Raw genomic sequence first — 22,447 nt, 5'->3', positions numbered from 1 at the left:
TTAAAATTGAAGATTTTAATTTATAAACGGAATGAATTTGAATCAGACCATGTGGAGTTGGTTCAGTCCCGATTCAATTTCTACAAATTTTGAATTTAATTTTAGTTTCAGTCGTGCTGTGGTTTCAATTTGATCTATCTTTAAACAATTTAATGATTGAAATTAAAAAACAATTCGAATTGGGCTAGATTGTTGTATCAAGATTTTAATAAGATATCACGATCCAAATTATGAGCTGAACCAGCACCGGGACTTGGGTCAGTATAAGACCTCAAAAACATGTAATAAGCCTAACTATTCTACAGCCCAACCTTAAAGCTCATATCTAAGCCTATTTTCAAGAAATCAACCGGACAGAGTTCGACCATAAATTGGACTACCCAACGGGAAGTTTTTAGCTCTCCTGACCTGCAATCACAAAATACAATTATTTGGAGAGTTCAACTCACCCTTACAATCATCAACAACTCAATATGATCACTGGGAGCTCAGCTCCCTCATCCACATAACCCATTCAATCCACATATACAAAATCAATAAGTTACAGATTTTAAATAATAGTCTATTACAGTCCCAAGTCAAATAAAATATCTTTTAACACATGTGGAGTTCTAAAACTTTTAAAATTTACAACACAAACATAGATAGAGCAACTAAGAGATCTGCAAGGTAGGAAGCAGGTTAAACACAAGTAAGAGTCCTTCTGTAACCTGAAAAAAAAAAAAAAAAGATGAACAGGAGTGAGCATTCGACTCATAAAGTAAGATATTGAATTTTACAAATAATTTATATAATTACCTAAGTCTAGGGCATTCCTAAGAATAATGCAACACCTTCACACAGTTTAGATATGTCAAGCCATAATCACATCAAAGGTAATCTGGAGCACTCACACGCTCGTGTGTCAATCCATACTCACACACATATATATATGTGGGAGTTGATCCCCTATATAGCTCTCTTAGTTTCAACTTCTGCCAGCGAAATCAACTCAAAGAAAAAATACGGGGGTTAGCGAGATCAACTCAAAGTTGTGCTTACCCTGACTTATCCATAATAAGGATCGGGTCCCAGCGAGTCAAGCTCCAGCAGCGTCTACTCGTCATATCCATATCCATATCCATATGCACACCACATGTACTTCAACTCACACACGCAGCTCCAAAATCGCCATAAAGCAACAATCACAACAACATCATCAAATACAAATGCAATACAAGACGTGCCTAGCAAGTATCTATGTACATATATCTATAAGTAATGCATGGACATGTCTTGAATACATAATAATATTGAAATTATAAGTAATATCTACTCGCAGATTAACCGGAGATTACTGAGGAGGCTAGGCGGAGGAGAAAAGTTAACCTGGATCACTTAAATAATTACATTACAAACTGATCAATATTTACTTAAAATAAAACTTTGAAGACTCAAATGATATTCTAAGTTTTGCCGAAAATCTGGCAGAGTTTTCGTTATACCTAGGATCTACCCAACCAGCAAAATGATCCAAATAATACTTATAAAACACATCCCTCATATTCACATCTCATCAACATCATATGGCTCTTTCTAGATCCGTAAGAGTAGTTAAAAATTATATAATTATACATAAAATAATTATTTACAAATTCAAAGTGTTACATAAGATTTTGGGTCCAGTTCAAACCATATTTAGGTTTAGACACTCCAAATTCAATTTTAAATAAATCTTATTATCCCACATTGATTTAGAATAAGGTGATTATATTTTATATAAGACTTGGATAAAAATTAATTTTAAGAATGGAGTTAAGCATGATCCTTCGCGTGAAGGAAGTGTTATTGTCTCATATTGATTTATAATAAAGTATTTGTATTATATATAAAACTCAGAAAAATTTCCTCCCATTGAACAAAGCTTTTGACTTGAAGATCAACCCGGTTTATTTTCTTTATACACATATTTAGCTTTAAGGCATTTTTTTTTTAATATTTACAACGTTTTTTTTCCTCCCTAGCTATTTTTAGTCCTTTAACAATTGTTTAGACATAATTTGATAAATAGTCACATTTCTCTTTCGAATAATTCATTGGTATATATATTTTTTCCTTTGCAGTCTTGCTGTAGAGGTAGCTTTTATCTTCCCTCTTTTCCAAACAAAAAACTTATTTTAATATATTATATATTAAATGTCTTCATATTAATAACTACTATTCATTTTATTATATATTGAACCATAACAAGTGTTAAGTTAGCCTCAAAATAAAGAAAATTGTAAGGTTGGTGACCTATTGGCCAGTCACTTTGACGCTCAAATTAGAGACTTTGGGAGAGTTGAGAATTGCATAATAAAAACTTTAATAAGTATTTTGGCAGAGTAAACATACCTGATTAACGCTTGTTTCTCATATTTATAAACTAAATGTCAAACAACCATTGTAGCTATCTATAATAATATCGAATATTTGGTCAATATTTTGATATTTCCTCCTAAAGATCTGACCTTATTATTGACTGGTATTGGTGATGCTCGGTTTATTCGGATGAATGTCTTCACTTGTTTTGCCATCTTAGTTGTGTTTGTTTAGCCCACCAGTCTGAGTACTTCTTTGCTCGATCTGGATAGTCCAAACATTGTTTGCCCAGTGCAGTTAATTCAAGGCACATGATTATCAGTCTAGCTCTTGGTAATGACTCTTTTTTTTTTTGCTCTAACTTTTTGATTAAGTGCTGACACTTTAACTACCATACTGGATTCTGATCGTTGACTATTTAACTTGATTTCGGGCAGATAGTATCATATATATGTATATAGTATTGTTTATTAAAAAATAAATTATAAAAACGCGTTAATCAATACTTTGAGTCTTTTTAATTGAAATTACAAATAAACTTTATGAATATTTTTAATTGAAATTATGGAGGATATGACTAGTAAAAAAATTATGAAATATAAAAGAAAATGCAATTATTTTTTATTTAATTTTAAATTTTTAATTCCAATATTTATTATATTAGTAACAATTATAATACTAGTGAGTTAAAGAAAATGCAATTGAGAACATAAAGGTTTGTTATACCAAACTAAGTGAAGCAAACACAATACTTTTGGCATGATCTTATTTCATATTAATGCTCACATCTCCAAAGTTCACAAGAGTGCAAAATTGAAGCACACTACTTTGCCTAACAACCCACTCACAATTCACGCCCACTAGCTAGTGAGCTCTACCAAATCAAGTAATGGCAATTGGCAACATGTTAAAAAAAACAAAAAGGCTAATGATGGTGATTAATTTTATGAGTTCAATTAAAGCAACTTTAATCACTCAATTTTTTTTTTTTATAAATGATATTTCACAATTTTTTTTATTTATATTTAATTTATAAATTTAAAACACGAAATATATAAATAAATTCACATATTAAATATATAAATTTCATATATTTATATTTTAAATTTATAATTAATTAAATTCAATTAATAATTTTCCTGGCTCTACTAGCCCTTAACACTTTATGTGTGGAAAGGGGGGATCATAAATGCCTATAGGAATCTCCAACCTTGTTTTGGACATTGATCTTGCATTTTTGTTAGGTTGAAGCAAGTCATTCTCTTAGGTTGATTTGATGATAACAATGTGAAAAATTTGCAAATCTTTTGTACTTTAGGGTTAGAGCCAATGATTTGGACAAAGATATTAAAAATATCAATAATTATTTTAAAAAATTATTATTTAATTTTTATATTTTAATAAAAATAATTATTTAATTATTTTATTTTAAAAAATACACTATTTATTTATTTTTTAATTTATAAACTATTTAGTCATGTTATTATTTTAAAATAATTTTTTTAATCAAATGAAAAAAATAAGTTACATTATTCAAATCTGAATAATTAATGATTTTAAAATTATAAAAACTAACTAATTATATTATTTAAATTACAAAAATTGAATAATTGAGTTAGAAAAGAGAAATTACTTTAAAACAACAATAGGGACTTAATAATTATAAATAAAAATAAAAAATTAAATATTATATTTTTTAAAATAAATAATTAAATAAATAAATTTATTAAAATATATAAATTAAATAATAATATTTTATTTTTTATAATTTAATTAGGACCTTAACCTTCTATTTGGATGTATAAAAAATACGAGATAAGAAAATAATTAGAGGAAACTAAATATAAATTTTCATTTATTTGAAAAGATAGGAGAAAATAAAAAAGATTGGAAAAATATTTACTCTCTAAATAGACAAGAAAAAAAAATTGTGTAAAAAGTATATTTTCATTATGAAATTATATACATACCCCACGTAAACAATAAGAATAGAAAAATAAGGGGTAAAATAATAAATTTTTTAAAATATTATTATTATTATTTTTTCACTTTACGTCTTCGCAAGTAAGGAAAATGATTACATTTTCTTTTTCCTCTTTCTTATTTCCAGTTATTCAAATAAAAATTAAAAAAATAATAAATAAAAAATATTCTTTATTTCCACCTTTTATTTTCTTTTTCCTTTAAAATTTCTCAAGCATTAGTGTTATGAATGTGTATACGCGTACCCTACAGGGTGCGTTTGCAAATAGAATGAAAATCAAGTACTAAAAAGCAAAAAAGAAAGTCCTGAAATTTAAATTTAAGGTCTCTAATTCTATCTTCGTGCTCCACGCCACTTTCCCCCCTGAGATTTGACTCCACAATTTAATCATAATTGACCACTGCCCTGACGTCCGCTTTCTTGTACTTCTCTAATAGGCGGATTCCAAATCCCAACTCCACTCCACTTTTCCAACCGCCTTTTCAAATCCGCTCCATCTCAACTGGTTGCCCCATCCTTGACTTTCCATACCAAACCGGTCATCCGCCTTATCTTCACTCACCGGCCTAACCGGTCTCTCTACACCAGCTCCTAAAATTTGACTCGCATTTCAACTTCATTTGGTGTGCATTTCGATAGCATTTCATTTCCATTTCTCTCTCTCTCCTCCAACCCCAATATCTCCGGGATTAAATTTGAATTTAAATGTGCCCCGGATGTCCCTTCGTTTCATTTCCATTTCAGTTTGGAAACGTTACTCAGCTCTCTCCCTCTATAGGAAAGAAAGTTTTCCTTTCATTTCATTTCCTTTCATTTCCTTTCCTTTCCTCTCTAGCTGCAACAAGTTCCTCTATTTCTTCCTTTCTTCTTGGTGTCATCGATGGAGACTGAAGCTGCAAGAAGCTTTCTAAATCCAAAATTTTTATCTCTTACTCTGTTGCCTGAATCGGCTTTTGATCTTTTTACTCTAGATCAAGTATGAGTTGAAGCTTGTTTTCTGGATCTGTTGATTTTCAAGTTATTAAGCTGTTCTTGGCTTCAAATTGTTATTATCGGTGAGTTAATGCTTGTTTAGATTGGTTTTGATCGTGGAATGACGTCTGTTTTTTGGGTAATTAAGTGTATAGCGATGATTTGTAGCGTATTTCAGCTTTTGCTTAGCTGATTTGCTTTCTTAACTGACTATTGAGCTCACACTAAGAGAATTTTTATTAGATGAATATTTTTTCCTAGAGGGTATCATTAGCTAAGTGGAATTTGAATTCGATTTTTGAGTTTATTATTGTTTGGTGGTTTTTTTTTCCATTTAGTTTTCTCCATAAGTTCAGTTATCTCATTGGTGAAGAAATTTGGGGATTTAGTGACTTTCAGGTGATTGTCTGATGATGTCTTGATTGGATACCTAGAACAAAAAGAAATTAATAAAATATTTTATCTTTGGTTCGTATAAAATTTTGTTAATACCATTGTTACCCTTTTTTTTGAACAAGAAAAAAATTGATTATTTTTAAAGCTTGCTCTTTATTTTTGATGCCTTTATTTTCGAACTTGTTTTTTGATTGATCAGTAGATGGGGAAGTGTTGTGTTTGTTGTGTTGGTTGGGGTTGAATTTATTTTATTAGTCTGAATACTTTTTGAGCTGTCTTTTTTGTTTTTGGGATTCTCCTTAATCTGTAATGATTTTATTCCCGCATAATCTTGGTGATAAATTCTTGTCTTGTTCCTCTTGATTATATCCGAAATTCCTCATCTAGGGAATAAGAATATTTACTCGTCTTAAATTTTGCACAATAATAGTGGTTAATTCTAGATTGTGACTAGATCTATTGTATCATGTGAGCTAAAATTCCCCTTCTTCTAGGCTAGTTTACTTTGGCTTCATCCCAATTTTTCAGATCATTGTATAGTATCATGGGTATTTTTCTTTGCTTATATTTGTTATTAGATTGTGTTTTTCTACGGATTATGTCTGATTTCATGCCTGCAGCCTGGGAAATTTTTAAATGGTTTGCAAGTTTTGCATTTGGCTAAACCCATATAGTGGTAAACTATGCAGGATTTATATCTAACTTGAAGGAATTTGCTTCCTTTACAATTTTTTTTTTCCTCTTCCAGTAATTATATGCTTTCTGGTTTGGTTTCTCCAACCTTTTTCTTATTAAGATTTTCACAATCAATTGCTATTTGATCAGATTGACTGCAGAACATATGCATCTAATGATAAATTTCAGTTTTGAAATGAATTCTGAATCTTTGTTGGTTGGATTTCCAGTTGATTGAAGCATGTGCGGTGGTCCAGATAGATCATCAAAATCATCTGCTCCATCTCCATCTACTGGAGATACCACACGTAACACCAAAGATATGAATCATCTAACTGTTGAAACCGGAGATTGTTTTTCCAGTTTACTTGACCTTGCAGCTAACAATGATGTTGAAGGCTTTAAGCGATTGATAGAACAGGATGCTTCCTCAGTTGATGAGGTTGGGTACTGGTATGGCCGCCAAAAGGGGTCAAAGAATATTGTTCTTGACCACAGGACTCCATTAATGGTTGCTGCTACATATGGCAGTGTTGATGTTCTTAAGTTTTTACTTACTGATACAGATGCTGATGTTAATCTCTCATGTGGGATGGACAAAACCACTGCACTTCACTGTGCTGCTTCTGGTGGTTCTCTTAATGCTGTTGATGCTGTTAAACTGCTTTTATCAGCAGGTGCATGTGCGAATTGCCTAGATGTCAATGGCTATCGCCCCATTGATGTTATTGTTGTTCCGCCAAAGCCACATGGCATGAGGGTTGCTCTTGAAGAGCTTCTCTCAAACAGCGTTTCTAGTGTTTCATTAGGTGAGCACAATTGTAATGGGTCTGTTGGTGAGCACTCTTCTAATGGCTTTGTTGGCGGCTGCAATCTAGGGGTGTCAATAAGTACCTCTAATACTAGCTCACCAGCCCTTTCTTCATCATCCGAAAATGGCTCGCCGTCTTCTCCTTCTGTGTTGGTATCTTCTCCTGTGGCCTCAAAGTACAATGATCTGCCAACAATGACTATTTCTGAGAAGAAAGAATATCCAATTGATCCATCGCTCCCTGATATTAAGAACAGCATCTATGCAACAGATGAGTTTCGCATGTACTCTTTCAAGGTCCGCCCATGTTCTCGGGCATATTCGCATGACTGGACCGAGTGCCCTTTTGTTCATCCAGGAGAGAATGCACGTAGAAGAGACCCACGGAAGTTTCACTACAGTTGTGTGCCCTGCCCTGATTTTCGTAAAGGGGCCTGTAGGCGTGGGGATATGTGTGAGTATGCTCATGGGGTTTTTGAGTGTTGGTTGCACCCCGCCCAATACCGAACTCGACTTTGCAAAGATGGCACTAGTTGCAATAGGCGGGTCTGCTTTTTTGCCCATGCACAGGAAGAGCTCAGGCCCTTGTATGTCTCCACAGGATCTGCTGTCCCTTCACCACGATCATCTGCATCTGCGGCTAGTGTCATGGACATGGCAGCTGCTTTGAGCCTTTTGCCTGGTTCCCCATCATCAGTCTCTGCCATGTCCCCTACCCCTTTTAACCCACCAATGTCTCCTACAGCAAGTAGTATTCCTCACTCATCAGTTGCGTGGCCACAGCCAAATGTACCAACACTACATCTCCCATTAAGCAACCTTCAATCAAGTCGCTTGAGATCATCCCTTAGTGCCCGTGATATCCCACCTGAGGATCTTAATTTGTTGCCAGATTTTGATGCCCGGCAACAGATTTTAAATGATTTAACATGTTTTTCAGAGTCTCGTAACAATTCTGTATCTTTGAACCGATCTGGTCGGTCTAAAGCACTAACTCCATCAAACCTCGAAGAGCTTTTTTCTGCTGAAATCTCGTCTCCCAGGTTTGCTGATCAAGCTGCTGCAGTTTTCTCCCCCACACACAAGTCAGCTGTTCTCAATCAGTTCCAGCTGCAGCAGAGCATGTTATCACCTATTAATACAAGTGTTTTCTCCCCAAAAAATGTTGAGCACACTCTACTGCAGGCTTCATTTGGTGTTGGATCTCCTGGAAGGATGTCACCACGAAGCGTAGAGCCTATCTCTCCAATGTCCCGTCTCTCAGCATTTGCCCAGCGGGAGAAGCAGCACCAACAACTACGGAGCCTTAGTTCAAGGGATCTTGGATCAAACAATCCTGCAGCCTCAATGATTGGATCTCCAGTGAATTCTTGGACTAAGTGGGGTTCACCAAATGGGAATTTTGATTTGTCTGTTAGTGGAGGAAATGAACGGGGTTACTTGCAAAGATCTTCGTCATTTGAGCTTGGAAACAATGGTGATGAGCCTGACCTCTCCTGGGTACAGTCTCTGGTTAAGGAATCACCTCCTGAGATGATTAAGGAGAAGTATGGCGTACCTGTTTCTGGTGCAGCCTCATCTGGTGAGGGATTTCCTAATTCTCAAATTGATTGTGTTTTAGAATCTTGGCTTGAGCAGATGCAGCTTGATCAGCAGCAACAGCTTGTAGTCTAGTTAAAAGTATTCAATTTTTACTCAATTGAGATAGGTTAAAGAATTTTCTCGAAGGTAAATATTTTTTTGTGGGCTTTTGGCTGATCGGAAAGTGAAATTGGTAGGGTAACATTAGAGAAGGTATGGAAGAAAGGTGAAAGGTAAAGAATTGGCTTTAAGTTTAAGGGAAATTATTCAATTTTTTACCATTTATTGTTTAAAGCAAAGATTGGAAGGATGAAGCCTCTCTGGGCTATGCTAATGAAAACCAGTCCAGGTTTGGTCTCTCTTCTCCAATATATCTGTTCCTAGGATCAATTATTTAGTGTTATTTCCTTTTCCAAAGGGAAGCTTTAGCTACCTGTTTCATTTTGCAATGAAACCATGAGTTGTATCTTTTAATAGTATCTTTATTTCTTCAATATTTCCATTTTCTGGATCTGTTTACTGTTATAAGAAATGGTGAGAGGAGGGTAAATCTTTCAAGAGCTTCAATGGATGATGCGTTCCGATGTGAATGCGCTATGGGTGGGGATCAGATAGTGGGGAGCCATTATGCTTTCTTTGATGATGTAAAACTGAATTTTAAAGATATTAAATTCTACACCTTTGTTTTTTTTGGTTTCATACAAATGGTTGCCTTAATCATTACGTTATGTTTAATAGACATTGCTTTGCTTTTAGACTTTTCTCTCTTTGTGAATGATTTGAGTCTCTTTTAGGGATTTGAGAAAGGACAGCACATGATGTGGTGGAACCCCACACTTGTGGATATTGTTGATTAGCTAAGTGGATTGTTTTTTGGATTCTTTCAATCTTTATTTGGAAGATCATCAAATGTGGGACTGTGATGGGTTTTGGGGGGGGGGGGGGGGGGGCGGATTTTTTTTCCGCTTCAGTAAGAAACGTGGATCTTAGTTTATAGAAGATGATGGGGCCTTTTCGGGTGAGGATGGTGTCATTCATTTTCTTTGACGCCAACCACTCGCCCCAAAGTGGGTGGGGTGGTTCTTTATGAGGAAGGTGGAGAAATGGATGCGTTTCTACTTTGTTTTTAATTGATGGTGAATTTGTGGGGCATGTGTTAGGACTTCAGTGGCTATTGCCCTTATAAAGGTCGGCTAAAATCTTAGGTTGCTTAAATTTCAGGTGTTTTTGGTCTAAAATGTTAAACAATGTCATCATTATTAACCAAATATAATTTGAGTGTTGCTCAGGGCGGCTTCTGGGTAAGAAAGGTTCCTTTTATTGCCGAAGGTATCTTTAAATCCGCATCTCTAAGCATCATTAGCTATTTCATTAATGTTGTCTCCATTTTCAAGCATGCATGTGCTAGTTTGCTTATACATAATATTCAATGAAGAAAAGCCATTGCTTGAATTTTTGGCTGACTTTTATCTCTTTGGTTTCCATTTTTCTTGGTCCTATATGTAGCAGAAGTCTTCAGTCTAAATTGGCTTGCTCTTGATTTTTACAAAACAACTTTATGGAATGCTGTGTACTTCATATTAAAAAAGCTACAATTTGGATGGCTGATTTGTTCATACAAATTGCGCGAAAGGGATATAGTTTTACATACTTGCGCATTCTTCTCATGCGGAAAATGAGCCATTATAATTATTGTTCTTCTTTTTGTCAACTTTTGAAGTCTCAATTTGTTGAGGCTTTTACTGGGCTCCGCTTGGAGTTGGCCGAACACTGGCTTTTTCTGTCCTCCAGTGGGGGATCGGAGCAAAAGGGTGCAAGCAGGCTGCCATCCATTAGGCCGCTGGTGTTAGCTTAGGGTTGCATGTGTTCTGGGTCCTGGGCCGTAGGTTCATCTTGGGGCACCTCTTTTTTATTACTATTATTATTATTATTATTATTATTTATTCTTCTCTGTGGTTGGGCCAAATGTTGGGACTGATTCTTTTGAGTCTTGCGCTTGTTTACTCCCTTTTAATGAAGTTTTGGTATTAATGGAATGTTTTTATCCTTGTCACCTTATATGGTTTAAACTTCAATTTCACCCTTATTAAAAAAGTTTAATTTAATTATTTTTAATTTTTTTGTTAAATTAATTTAAAATTTTTTTACCTAAAATCAATTTAGTTGAAAAATAAAAAAGAAAATTAAATTTATTAATTTTAAAGTTTAATAAAAAAATTGAAAATAATTTTTTTAATTTTTTATTTAAATTAAGAAATTTAATATAAGTTATTATTTTCCGAGTTAAATGAAATTTAAATTAATTTAAATAAAAAAATAAAAGTACGTTAAATTGAAATCTCTGGCGAAATTGAACAGTTTGCCCACCTGAGAGTTTTCTCGTCTTCTTTTCCTCTCCCAGCTTCAAGACGGTGCAGTCTCCCTCTTCACTATGTAGAACGCTGCCTTTTATTTTTAACATGGTTTGAAAGCGTAGGTAAGGGTTCAGAAAGGGTTTAGGCTTTAAGGTTGCACCGAGACTTGGTGCCTGTTTAGTATTTGAGGTTGGACAGGTTTATTTTCAGATGCCGTAAAGAATATCAAATTTAATTTTATATTATTTTTTAATAATCTTTAATTAATATATTTAAAAAAATATTTTTCTTTAACAATAACATTAAATAAACTCTTGATGATAAGAGCCCATTTATAATAGTGTTTAAAAGATCTGAATGACGAAAAGGTCAGTTTCATTTAGTTGCTAATAAGGCTTTATTATTGTTGTATGATACGTTTAGTATGGGGTATATTTTTCAAGATAAACAGGGTGTGTGCAATTTAATTGTATGTTATTGTTTACAATATAAAGGGGGACCTAGTTTATGGAATGTAGTAGGCAAATAAAACTACATGCCTAATCACCATTTAAACATGATAACACAATAACATGTGAATCCATAATAGAAACATCTAAAGAACCGCAGAAAGCAGTATACAGATATATATTTGTGTGTGTCCATAAGATGAAGATGAAAGCCAAAGGCGAAAGGCAAAAATGGGTAAGAGAAAATATGTGATTATGTATTGCTGAGAAATTCCTAAGGAATATTTTCCTAGGGCAGCAATCGGCCTCTGAGAAAACTCCATGGTCCAGTTCCAGTCCCCATCCTGCGCAAATAGTAGCAGTTCCATTTTAATGATTATGCAACAGAAAAAGAGTAAGGAACTATACCCTTGAATTTATAATGTCGATGTTTTAGATCTTTGAGGATTTGGGAGATATTTTTGATGGAGAACAGCCTATCTGGATTTCATCAATGGTATTACTTTATGGCTGAATACATTCTATTTGGGTTTGGAATTAACGGATTAACTATAGAAACTAAAATCATAACTTAGTGAATACCTGAACTTATTAAAAAACACATAACAACTAAACACAAATTGGCAAAGTTATCGATATCTTATCAAAAGAAGTTGACTGTACTCTAAATTTTGGGACCATTTCTGAAAATTTTGAGAGAAAATTTGTCATTTTCTTTGGAAAATTTAGAGTACAGCAAGCAAGAGTTAGATTATATTTGGCAATAGGAGGGACAATTTCTGAATTTTTTTCTTTTACAAATCACTGATGATATGGCTAATTTATGTTTAATTGTTATGATTTTTATAAGTTAGGCGTTTAATAGATTACAATTTTAATTTAGGTATTCAATTTAATCCCAAATAATACAGGTGTGAATACTTTATTTACTTTGAAGAAAGGGAAAGAAATATGGAGATTCAGTTGCTGTTGAAAGGGGAATTACCTCCATACACCAGCAAAGGTACGTAGCCCCATAAAGATGGTTAGAGCAACCCATATTCCAATAAAACCACCAGTTTTAGAGAGAACGAAAATGGTTGCAATGCTTGCTATAGCTACAAGGACCTGGAAAACACAAGGAATTGGACAAGAAAATTTCAATTAGAAAAGAATTAATATTTGGACAGACTTGTAAAAGTCTCATACACATTCTGCTTTGTAAATGGTATGAAAAAGGGCCAATATACTAACCATAGAATATGCAGAATATGCAAAATCAGATGCTCCAAAGTTCACACCATCAAAAACAAAGGCTATTGAGTTGATAGGTTGTGTAGCTGCAACGAACTGGTGGAGAGATACAAAGGAAAATTCAGTTCAAGTTATTGATACCCAAATAGACCTATTAGCTTTAGCTCATTGATATTGCAATCACATTTAGTGTTGAAAAGACTCGAGTTTGAGTATAAATGAACTAAAAAAGAGGAATTCTGAGAAATATTTACCGGAATGCCTATGCTTATAATGTGAAGAACATTAGGATCTTTTGAAAAAATTCCATCCCCAAAATGCAAACCTACTCCAACAACAACAGCTAGCCCCAGGCCAAGAACAAAACTCATCTGCAGAATAAAGAATATTAAGGTTCTGAATTTTTTGTAATGGAAATTGTGAATTCAGATGATATTAGTAGTGTTCATTGGCATACCTGAAGAACCCGGGTTGCCGCGGTTGTTGCCTTCTGGTAGTCCTTCTCAGCAAATGCACAAGCAATAATTGCCTAAAAGAGTGACCAAAAAGCACATTTCAGTTCCAAAACGAAACCAATGGGTTTTAGATGATTGATACTAAAATCGTTTGCAGGCGACTTGTAAGTTCTGTGTTTGAGTTCTTGTTAGAGCAAAATGTATCAAAAGAAAAAAGAATGAAAATTGAAAACTTTACCTGTCCAGCAACAGCCAAGCCATCAGCAAGAAGTGATGAGGTCAACCAGACCTGTAAGCAGACTTGGAATGCAGCCATAGGTGTCGAACCCAGCCTTGTAGCCCTTGATGCTGCTAAGGTCACACAGATTGTAGCAGCTATAACTCTCGCTAACAACAGGAAACCTGCAATACCAGTAGAGAAATGAAGTTAAAATAGTGATCAAATTACCATGACCATAAACAAAATCAACAAACACAAGAGGGAAAAAAAGAATTAAGAACTCCTTACCATTTTTGAGAAACCGACCAAATTGCAAATCTTTAAGACTTGGTGGTAAGAGATCAACTTTTTTCATCAACCTCCATAAGAGGATCAGTGAAATCAAGTACCTAGAAGGATCAATACCAAGAAAGATTACTCAGAACAAGAAGATCATCTAATTTAATAATTAAAGATCAAACAATATTTGAGGACGTGCTAGTACTTACTGGGAAAGAACATGTGCAATGGCTGCACCACTGACCCCCAACTTGCAAACGAAGATAAAAATGGGATCCAAAATGACGTTTGTTACATCTCCAGCAACTATTGCAGAAAGAATAAGCAAAACAAAACAGTTAAATAGTTGAAATTCATGAATGTAAAACTAGAAGAACAAAAGGAAAATGCTGAAATATATATATATATATATATAAATGAAAAGGTCTCTCACCAGTGGCATATAATGGAGTTTTTGTATCTTTAAATCCTCTGAAGACTCCTTGCATGGCCAGAGACAGAAGAACTGCAGGAGAACCTAGTGATCTTAATGTCAAGTACTTCCGTGCAGGAGTCAACATAGGGGAATTCTGTTCAATATTTTAAGAGAAGAACTGTTAATTTCCTATGCAAATAAATAGATTCGAATCAGGTACATATTAAAAATTTAGAACAATAACAAGAACTACAGATACTTACAGATTTTACACCCATGATACTGAGGAGAGGTTGTGCACAGAATATGAGGAATATTGCCTGCACAAGACCAAGAATCCCTCCAACAATGAGTGCTGTTGAGGCTGAAGGGATATGTCTCCTTCCCTTCTTCTTCTTCTTATTATTATTATTTGGTTTTTCCTTGACACTTTTGCCTTCAGCAAAAGTGGGAGACTTGCATGCAGTTGCCTTACAATCTGCAGAAGAAAACATCAACATTGAATGATTTAAGATGGTGATCATTTTTTTTTCCTTCACGGAGAGTATGGGTTTGAAAGAGGGAGAAAGTACCATCTTCTGGAATTGAATCTCTATTCTTTTCAGTGTCTGTTGCTGATCCTTTCTCCAAGTTCTCAAGCATGACATCTTCTAGCACCAACTCTTTCACTTCACAGGTTTTAGCTGAATCCTTCTTGTCCAAGTCCTCCCCTTTTTGTGGTTCATTTCTCACCCTCTGAACAGTATCTTCCTCAGCAACAAATGAAGTAGTGATACTAACCAGTGGGAATATGGTAACCTTTGATGCTTGATTGAAGATGGCAATTGAAACTCCTACAGCAGCTATTTCCACTGGTCCTGTAAAGAAAAAGAAAACTGAAAATCAGCTTTAACTTGGCAAATGCATTTTGAGATTTCTGTAGGGACACAGTTATTCTTCTCCTGTCAAAATGCAGATATTTCACTAGAAGTTTCTTGAAAACAGATATAAACTCAACAAAGGACATGCATGGAAATGGAAGCATACCTAGATGGCCAATAAATGCAGTGTCAATTAGTGAAGCAATGGGATCAGCAGCTAAAGCCATAGCAGCAGGGACTGCAATCCTTAGTATCTCAGAACCAAGTTCATCCATCTTGAAAACCAGTCTGTAATTGTAATACACATTAGCTAGATCATTAAAACGTAAGATGTGCCACTGAGCTTTAGATCAGTGATACTGAAATTCGAGGCAGCAGTAAGAGCCAAATGGCAAATATGGCGAAAATGTATGGAAAGAAGAGAGACTATACCTTGCATCTCTAAAGAAAACCAGGATTGGCATCTTCCATTTTCTCTCAGCTAGCTGCAAAGCTTTATCCTCAGCCATGGTATCAAATCAAGTCCTCACTTGTTTGGAGTGCAAATAAGTCAATTTAGCTTGTGGGGATACCGAAAAAAGGATTCAATTCTCACAAGCTAATAATCTCTGTAACCTGCAGAGTTCATGAATTGGATTAGCACTAAAGTCCATCAACAACCAAGATTCAAGCACATCACAGACAGTTGATTTATATTACTAGAACAATGGCTATAGAAATGAAAGAACATTATCACCCCAGCAAACAAATAATAATGCTCAAAAACAAGCCAACCTTGTTTTTAAGATGATTTCAGAAGGGAGATCCTGTAGAAAGGCTACAGATGAAACAAAAGCTAATGCTAGTGGAGTAGCTCAAGGACATAATCTAGTGAGCTTATATGCTTTTTGCCTTAACCTTGGATTATAGTTGAACCTCCCCTGGTTCTTCAATAAAGGAAAAACACATGTCAAAGGAAGTTTCTTTCCAATCATGAACGTGTAAGACGGTATGGAAAATTGCAAATTCCAAGCTAGCAGACCCCTGCTTTATATATAGTTTCTGATTAAAATTTAATTGTGTTGAGACAGCTGCACATAAATTTAAGCACACCCAACAGACATAATTGGTAAGGGAAGAAAAGACAAGATTTGTGTGGTTGGATTGTAAAGTCATATTTACAGGTAAAATATGGGGGGAAAAACGCAACTGTGATAAGTTACAATTTCTTAGAATTCTCCTTACTCAAATTCTACTAGGTTTACCTAAATCTCACTCTTCTGTCGGGATTTTAAAAAAATAATAAAAAAGGTAAAGTAAAAAAAAGTTACCAAAGTGGGTACTGCCTAGAGCAAATGGCCTTGTGGACATGAGAAGAAATTATTGTAGTCAAAGAATGGCACACAATGAGTTGGCAAGCCTTCCAATGCCTATAGACATGGGAAGGCTATTTTTTAAGGGATGGAGCTTGGTTGAGAAAGCTCAGTAGCTTTGAAGAGCTAGGGAGAGCTATAGCTTTAGATTTGAGAGTGGGGTGACTTAAACATTGGGTGGAGAAAGCAAATTTTTATTTTTATGTAAGAGAAACAAATTATTGTGGGAAATATTGAATGAAGATTACTCAAAGGGTTATCACAATATTTATATGTACTATTATTCTAACATAATGGAAAAGATAATTTATTGCTATCTGTAATTGTAGGTCGGTATTTAGCCAAATCACATTAAAAATTGTGCCTCTTCTAATTTTTCTATTGAAGTATTTATATTTGTGCCAAGTGAAAATTTCCCAACACCTTTAATATGAGAAATTTACAATATTTATATTATTTCATACGTCTAGGTTATTTTCCTTTCAATCATAGACCTTATAAAAATATCTCATTTGGATCACAACAGAGACTTTTTTCAGGTTGGATTATAATTTGATGCCAAAATAAAATTTTTTCAGTGATCAAATTTCAATCACCTTGCTTTTTTTTTTTTTTTTTTTTAATCTTTTCAAGTTTATTTTGTTACAAAATCAAGCTAGTGTATGTAAGAATTACTCAAGATAGTTTATAACATTGATTGCTAAGTACTGCCTGCATTGTTCACAAAATTTTCAAGTAAATAATGGAGATATTCAGGTGTTTTCTGAATTTTAAGTCCCGCACAAGACTCGCCTGAAAACTCACAAAAAGAGACATCTTTCTGGCCCAGAAATAATGCAGAAAACAGAAGGAACAATGTACCTAAACTAAAAAGAGCATAATGATTTGTTTTATTTTGCTATAAAAATAAAGGGAAACCAAATTTATTGGAAATTTTGGTTCATGTTTACATCATGCAAACCTCCCTCAGTTCTATATTTCCCTGGCCAACAACAGAACAAGATATCATTATGTTCATGTATAAACAGACACGTATCCTTTATTCTTTCCTTTTTTTTTTAACAATTAATCCCGATTGAAATTTCATCTCAAAATCTCATAACCATAGACAAGATTATAATACTACTGAATCAAATTCACTGTTTATATCATCATTTCTTTTTTTATAGAGAATCACATAAAATTATTTAATTATATGATTATTTTAATTGTTATGCCAATTGTGTCAACAAGACCTTCATAACGTGTACATATTCAGTCTTTCTCTGCAAGGAAGATTCGATTGGTCTTTTCCCCCAGATAAAGACTCAAATAGTGGGTGAAGGGAGGGTTATTGCTTGATTAAAATAAGCCAAAAATTAAGATAAGCGATAGCATCTGAAAGGAACAGTTAATTGGAAATATCATGGAGAAGTCTTGATCTTGTTTTTTGTACATTGCAGTACAAAGGAATAAAGAATTAATCTTTATTTTATACTCCAGTTTAATGTACCAAAGTTTTGGAAAAAAGGCATCACTAGTCAACGTTTCACATCCACAGTAGGTAAGAAACTAATTTAAATAAGCAATCTTGTTAAAAAAACAACTAAAAGAAATGAATAAAATGGACACCTATTACGAAGGTATAGTACTTCTTAATTCCTAATACTAAAGAGTGTCAAACTTAATTGATTAAAAATAATAATTAGATAGAACCTTCACTATGTAATTCTACCCCAGATACATACTTTTCAATAAAGTAAAATTGATCACAATCGATCTATATGATTCAAGATAAAAACAAATTATAGAATCTATATATAAAATAAAGAAATTTCATATGTTTATATCTTAAATTTATGATGAATTGACTATTAAGCAAGAACAATCATGCAACCACAATCATATTTATCGAGCTATACTATCTTAACCTTCCATATATGCAGGCTACGCAGATCAATGCCTATATGACAATTAGTCCTTTAATGCATGCATGGCTGCGCATAAGATGTCTTAATAACCGAAAATAACTGAACAACCTCGACAAAAAGGACAGATGCCGAGTTGTGATAAGTTCATGGAAGTTTCAGTGCTTCAATTAAGGTAGTTAAAACATGGGAGGATGATGGAAAATTCTGCGAAATATTAGCCATGTGAGGTTCAATTACTGAATTGATGAATCTCTAAATCAGGATAAATGCATCTAATATAAAGCTTTTCTCAATTTCTAGGGTAGATCTCTAAATCAGGAAGAATGCATGTAATGTAAAGCTTTCTAAATTTCTATTGTGTGATCATATGCGTGCACTTTGTCTCTTTTAGTTATACAGGGAAGTCTGAATTGATATAAAACCATTCTTGAAATGTTGCTGAAGCTTTTATATGTTAAGTGCTTTTCTTGATATAATGTCAAAACCATTTTAGCTCAAAGGGATTTTTTTTTTTTTTTTTTTCTTGTTGATTGAGGAAAAACTCAGGGGATTTGTTTTAGTTGTTGCATGAGCGTTAAATTGATTGATCCTATCATTGTAGGGGACATTTGAGACAAGATAAAGATCTAACAAAGAGTTTGAACCATGCTATCCATATTCATGTTTTATTTACATTTTCTCGATAATCAAATGAAGATTTTCCTTTATATATATGAAAAAAAAAGTTGATCACCATGCAAGAGGTAAATTCTGGTATTCAACTTCCCATCATAGCAATTTTATAAATTTACAAATTATATATATATATATATATATATATATATATATATATATATATATAGTTTAAATAACCTTATATGGAATGATGTTAAGTTTGCCTAGTTTTGCAGTTACGTTTGATACAATATAGTGTAATTAAATTTTAATAAAATACAAATTCAACTTATCATTTATTTTAAACACATATTTATTCAAATACAACCTAAAAGAACAATTAATTTTTTATATTTCATTAATACCTCATAACTAAATGGATCTCACACCATATCAGTTCATGATCTTTAGCTATCAAAGCTTCAGAGAATCAATTAAATTGAATTCCTAATAGTACTATTTTATTTGATTTTTCAAGTGCTTTTATAATCAAACTGAAGATAATGACAGGTAAGCAAACCACTAACCAACATATGGAAATCCATTAAATGTCCAAGGTGGTCAGCCACAACCTAACATCAACTTAGAATAATGGATGCTACATAGACCCTACAAGGCATAATTTGACCTTGGTTAAGGACTCATTTCTAAACTTCACAAGGTAGACACCTCCCTGGTTATAGCTTACTTAGAACTTACAAATTTTAAATGGGAATTTTTCAATATTATTATTAGAGCCACATTAATTTGTATGGTGGCTTCAAAAGCAACCCTTTAATTTGAATTGAATAAACTTGAAGAGTCACTTAACTTTTTTTTTTTTCCCTTCTTTTGACTAATGTGTAAAAGAAGAAAAAAGAGAGTAAAATAATTATTTGATATATGAATTATTCTTTGACTCTTACCAATAAATTTAAACATTTAAATCATATGGGTTTTTTTTTATATGGAATATTTTTTTTAAATAATACTTTTTTTATTTGAAGAAAAAATATATTAAATTTCTACTGGAACTTTCAATTTAATATCTGAATTTATTCATTATTATAATTCATAAAAATTAGAAATGATCAACAAAATTGAAATTTAGTGAAACCTCGTATGATTTAACTTACAATTAATTCATTTAAATTTATATAATTAATTTAATATATATATATATATATATATATATTAAACTTGACAGAGTCAATGGTCAAACTAATAATGCAGAGTTGGTGAGCTTATTGACCGTACTAATTGCAAACGTTTCGGTATCTTTTCTGTGGTCCGTACTTTCAATTTGGATCACCTGTGGCCTGCCCGCCATTATTCTCTAATCCTTCTCCTTCCCCAGTTTCCCCAAAACTACACTGGTTTAGTAATAATAATAATAATAATAATAATAATAATAATAATAATAATAATAATAATAATAGTTTTAATTTAAATAATTTATTGTTAATTTAATTAAATAAGCCAGTTTTTATTTCCCTTCCACAGCATAAAATGATGGGTATTGTTTATTTATACAATATTGAATTTCAAATTATTGATTTCAAGAAATTAATATTACAATGCAACTTAAAAAAAGAATTAAAATAGTTTTTTTTTTTTTTTAAGCAAGCAATGATATTTAAGAAAAAGTGTAGCATGCAACGTCTGATTATATCTGGTTATCAAACCTTCTCAATACACCCTTTCTCGGACAGAGTATACTGAAAAAAACTTAAAGCAAAACAAAGAAAAAAAAAATTCTAAGAAAAACATAAAATAAAGAATTCTATCCATACTAGTCGAGAAAATAGATATTAATTTGATAGATAAGAATACTTAATAAAGTTGAATAAGTATATAAATATATAATTTAACATTAGCATAAATATCACTATAATGACAAAAATTTAGACCTAACTAAAGGCAATGAAAAGAACTAATTATTGTTATATATGATCATTGAACGTACCTTTTTTCTCCAGAAGTAGCAATAGTCCTTCTCTTTGCAGCAAACTTCAAAGCTCTTTTCCACCAACTTTGATCCTTTTCAATTGCAGGCCAAATACCAACCTATCAGTCTCCTTTTATGGGCACACTCACTCCCTCTCAAATTGATCTCCCATCCCTTCAATTAATTGATTAAAAAAAAGATAATGGGGCGCAAAAACTTTCATCCTTTCTCAAGGGAAAGTGTACACGTATTCAACACACTATGATTTTAGATAGAACTCATGATATTTTTAATAGAATCTACTATAATTTTAAATAATATATTAATTATAAATTAAATGATTATATACACCGGCATATAAATAAGAACAAATAAGAAAAACAACACTATGAAGGAAAAATATTAGGATTGATATATTGCTTAATTTTTTTTTATTGAAGTTGTTGTTTTAGGAGAATTTTTATATGAATTTTTTTTACAAGTTTAATTTTTTTTAATTAAATTTTAGTTTTTTCAGTATAAAATTGTAGGAGTGAGAACTCGAACTTAATTCTGCCAAGTGAGTGATATGCTTCTGGCTATTAAATCAAATCAAACTAGACATTAAATTTTGATTTTTAAATATGAATGCATAAAAATATATGAATGTGGAGGTCACAATATCGAACTTGCAAGGAAAAAAACAAAATTGTGGAATTCCACTGTAACCATTTAAGCTATAACATTCTTGTATATGACATTGTCTAACTTTTTGCTGCAAAATTAAGTGCTTTTAGTAGGTAACACACAAAGCTTTTAGCCAAGTTGGGCTGCGTAGGATCTCCAACATTATATCACATCCTTGGCTATTATTACATTACTTTTTTTTTTTTTTCTCTCTCTCTTACTTTCGTGAAGATGACAAATTTTACAAAATAATATTAATAAACTTTACCAAATTTAAAAATTTAAAACTTTAAAATTATAAACATATGTGATATACATATGAAGCTCAATTGGTTTAATATATAATTGATTTGAAGTGTAAAAAATGCGAAAAAAATATAAATAGTGAATGGCATAAAACAAATAAACTTGTTGTTAGTTGCTGACCACAAATGGGTATGGCCATGGCCTCATAATGACAAGTGAGAAAATGGTATCTCAATATTTTTGTTTCTATTTTCTAGTGGTGTTTTAGCTCTTGTTGATGAGACAATATTCCACTACAAGCTGTCACGGAGTAAGAAGTCTGCTCACCTCAAACTTGCTTCAAACCGTGCGGCCTTAGTCTTCCCCCAAGACTAAGTCAGCCTTCCCACACTCAAAGTCTATAAAGATAGACTAACAAGGGTGACAAAGGGAAAAATGGTGAGAGAGTGAGTGAAACACAAGGAACAAGATTGGCAAAGGGAAAGTAACTTTACTACTCACTGAAAATAGCTTTACAAGCCTAAGGCTCACAAGAGAGCAATAAAGTGGGCTAAATACACAAATACACACTTGGAAGCTTTGGTATGGCTTGAGAGCATGTGGAGACTCTTGGTTGCCCAAATGAAGGCCAAAAACCCCTATTTATAGCCTTCATGCCGAGTTGGAAC

The 22,447-nt window shown here is 32.9% G+C and overlaps 2 protein-coding genes and 1 long non-coding RNA gene across 4 annotated transcripts; 2 read left to right on the top strand and 1 right to left on the bottom strand.

Moving 5' to 3' along the window:
* Positions 1–4,973: 4,973 nt before the first annotated feature.
* Positions 4,974–9,447, top strand: LOC110656794 (zinc finger CCCH domain-containing protein 30). Its single transcript, XM_021813756.2, has 2 exons — positions 4,974–5,379; positions 6,598–9,447. The coding sequence occupies exon 2, from the start codon at positions 6,609–6,611 to the stop codon at positions 8,850–8,852; it is 2,244 nt and encodes a 747-aa protein (XP_021669448.2). The 5' UTR covers positions 4,974–5,379; positions 6,598–6,608; the 3' UTR covers positions 8,853–9,447.
* A 2,170-nt stretch (positions 9,448–11,617) lies between these two features.
* On the bottom strand, positions 11,618–21,013 carry LOC110656788 (protein DETOXIFICATION 43). Of its 2 annotated transcripts, none has more exons than XM_021813749.2 (14): positions 20,886–21,013; positions 15,457–15,639; positions 15,191–15,312; positions 14,737–15,021; positions 14,428–14,642; positions 14,183–14,318; positions 13,959–14,055; positions 13,759–13,859; positions 13,489–13,652; positions 13,253–13,324; positions 13,050–13,166; positions 12,796–12,891; positions 12,548–12,669; positions 11,618–11,906 (listed from the first exon to the last, which is right to left on the bottom strand). In XM_021813749.2, the coding sequence occupies exons 2-14, from the start codon at positions 15,531–15,533 to the stop codon at positions 11,852–11,854; spliced, it is 1,659 nt and encodes a 552-aa protein (XP_021669441.2). In that variant the 5' UTR covers positions 15,534–15,639; positions 20,886–21,013; the 3' UTR covers positions 11,618–11,851. The 2 variants fall into 2 exon arrangements, with proteins under 2 accessions (XP_021669441.2, XP_021669440.2); XM_021813748.2 differs by lacking the exon at positions 20,886–21,013 and adding an exon at positions 15,799–15,916.
* On the top strand, positions 11,822–12,942 carry LOC110656793 (uncharacterized). The gene is made up of 3 exons (XR_009143130.1): positions 11,822–11,956; positions 12,474–12,565; positions 12,810–12,942. It is a non-coding gene; the product is annotated as an uncharacterized LOC110656793 (long non-coding RNA).
* Positions 21,014–22,447: the final 1,434 nt, after the last annotated feature.

Source organism: Hevea brasiliensis, chromosome 14 (genome assembly GCF_030052815.1).
Source record: "Hevea brasiliensis isolate MT/VB/25A 57/8 chromosome 14, ASM3005281v1, whole genome shotgun sequence".
Classification (NCBI taxonomy): domain Eukaryota; kingdom Viridiplantae; phylum Streptophyta; class Magnoliopsida; order Malpighiales; family Euphorbiaceae; genus Hevea; species Hevea brasiliensis.
This window is presented reverse-complemented; position numbering and strand designations above follow the sequence as displayed.

Excerpts from the sequence above, each read along its gene's own strand:
- LOC110656788 (XM_021813749.2), bottom strand. The coding sequence starts at position 15,533 with ATGGCTGAGGATAAAGCTTTGCAGCTAGCTGAGAGAAAATGGAAGATG. Across the intron at positions 14,056-14,182 it reads AACTCCATTATATGCCACTG|TTGCTGGAGATGTAACAAAC; the intron begins GTGAGAGACCTT and ends TTTCTGCAATAG. Across the intron at positions 12,892-13,049 it reads TTATAAGCATAGGCATTCCG|TTCGTTGCAGCTACACAACC; the intron begins GTAAATATTTCT and ends TCTCTCCACCAG.
- LOC110656794 (XM_021813756.2), top strand. The coding sequence starts at position 6,609 with ATGTGCGGTGGTCCAGATAGATCATCAAAATCATCTGCTCCATCTCCA.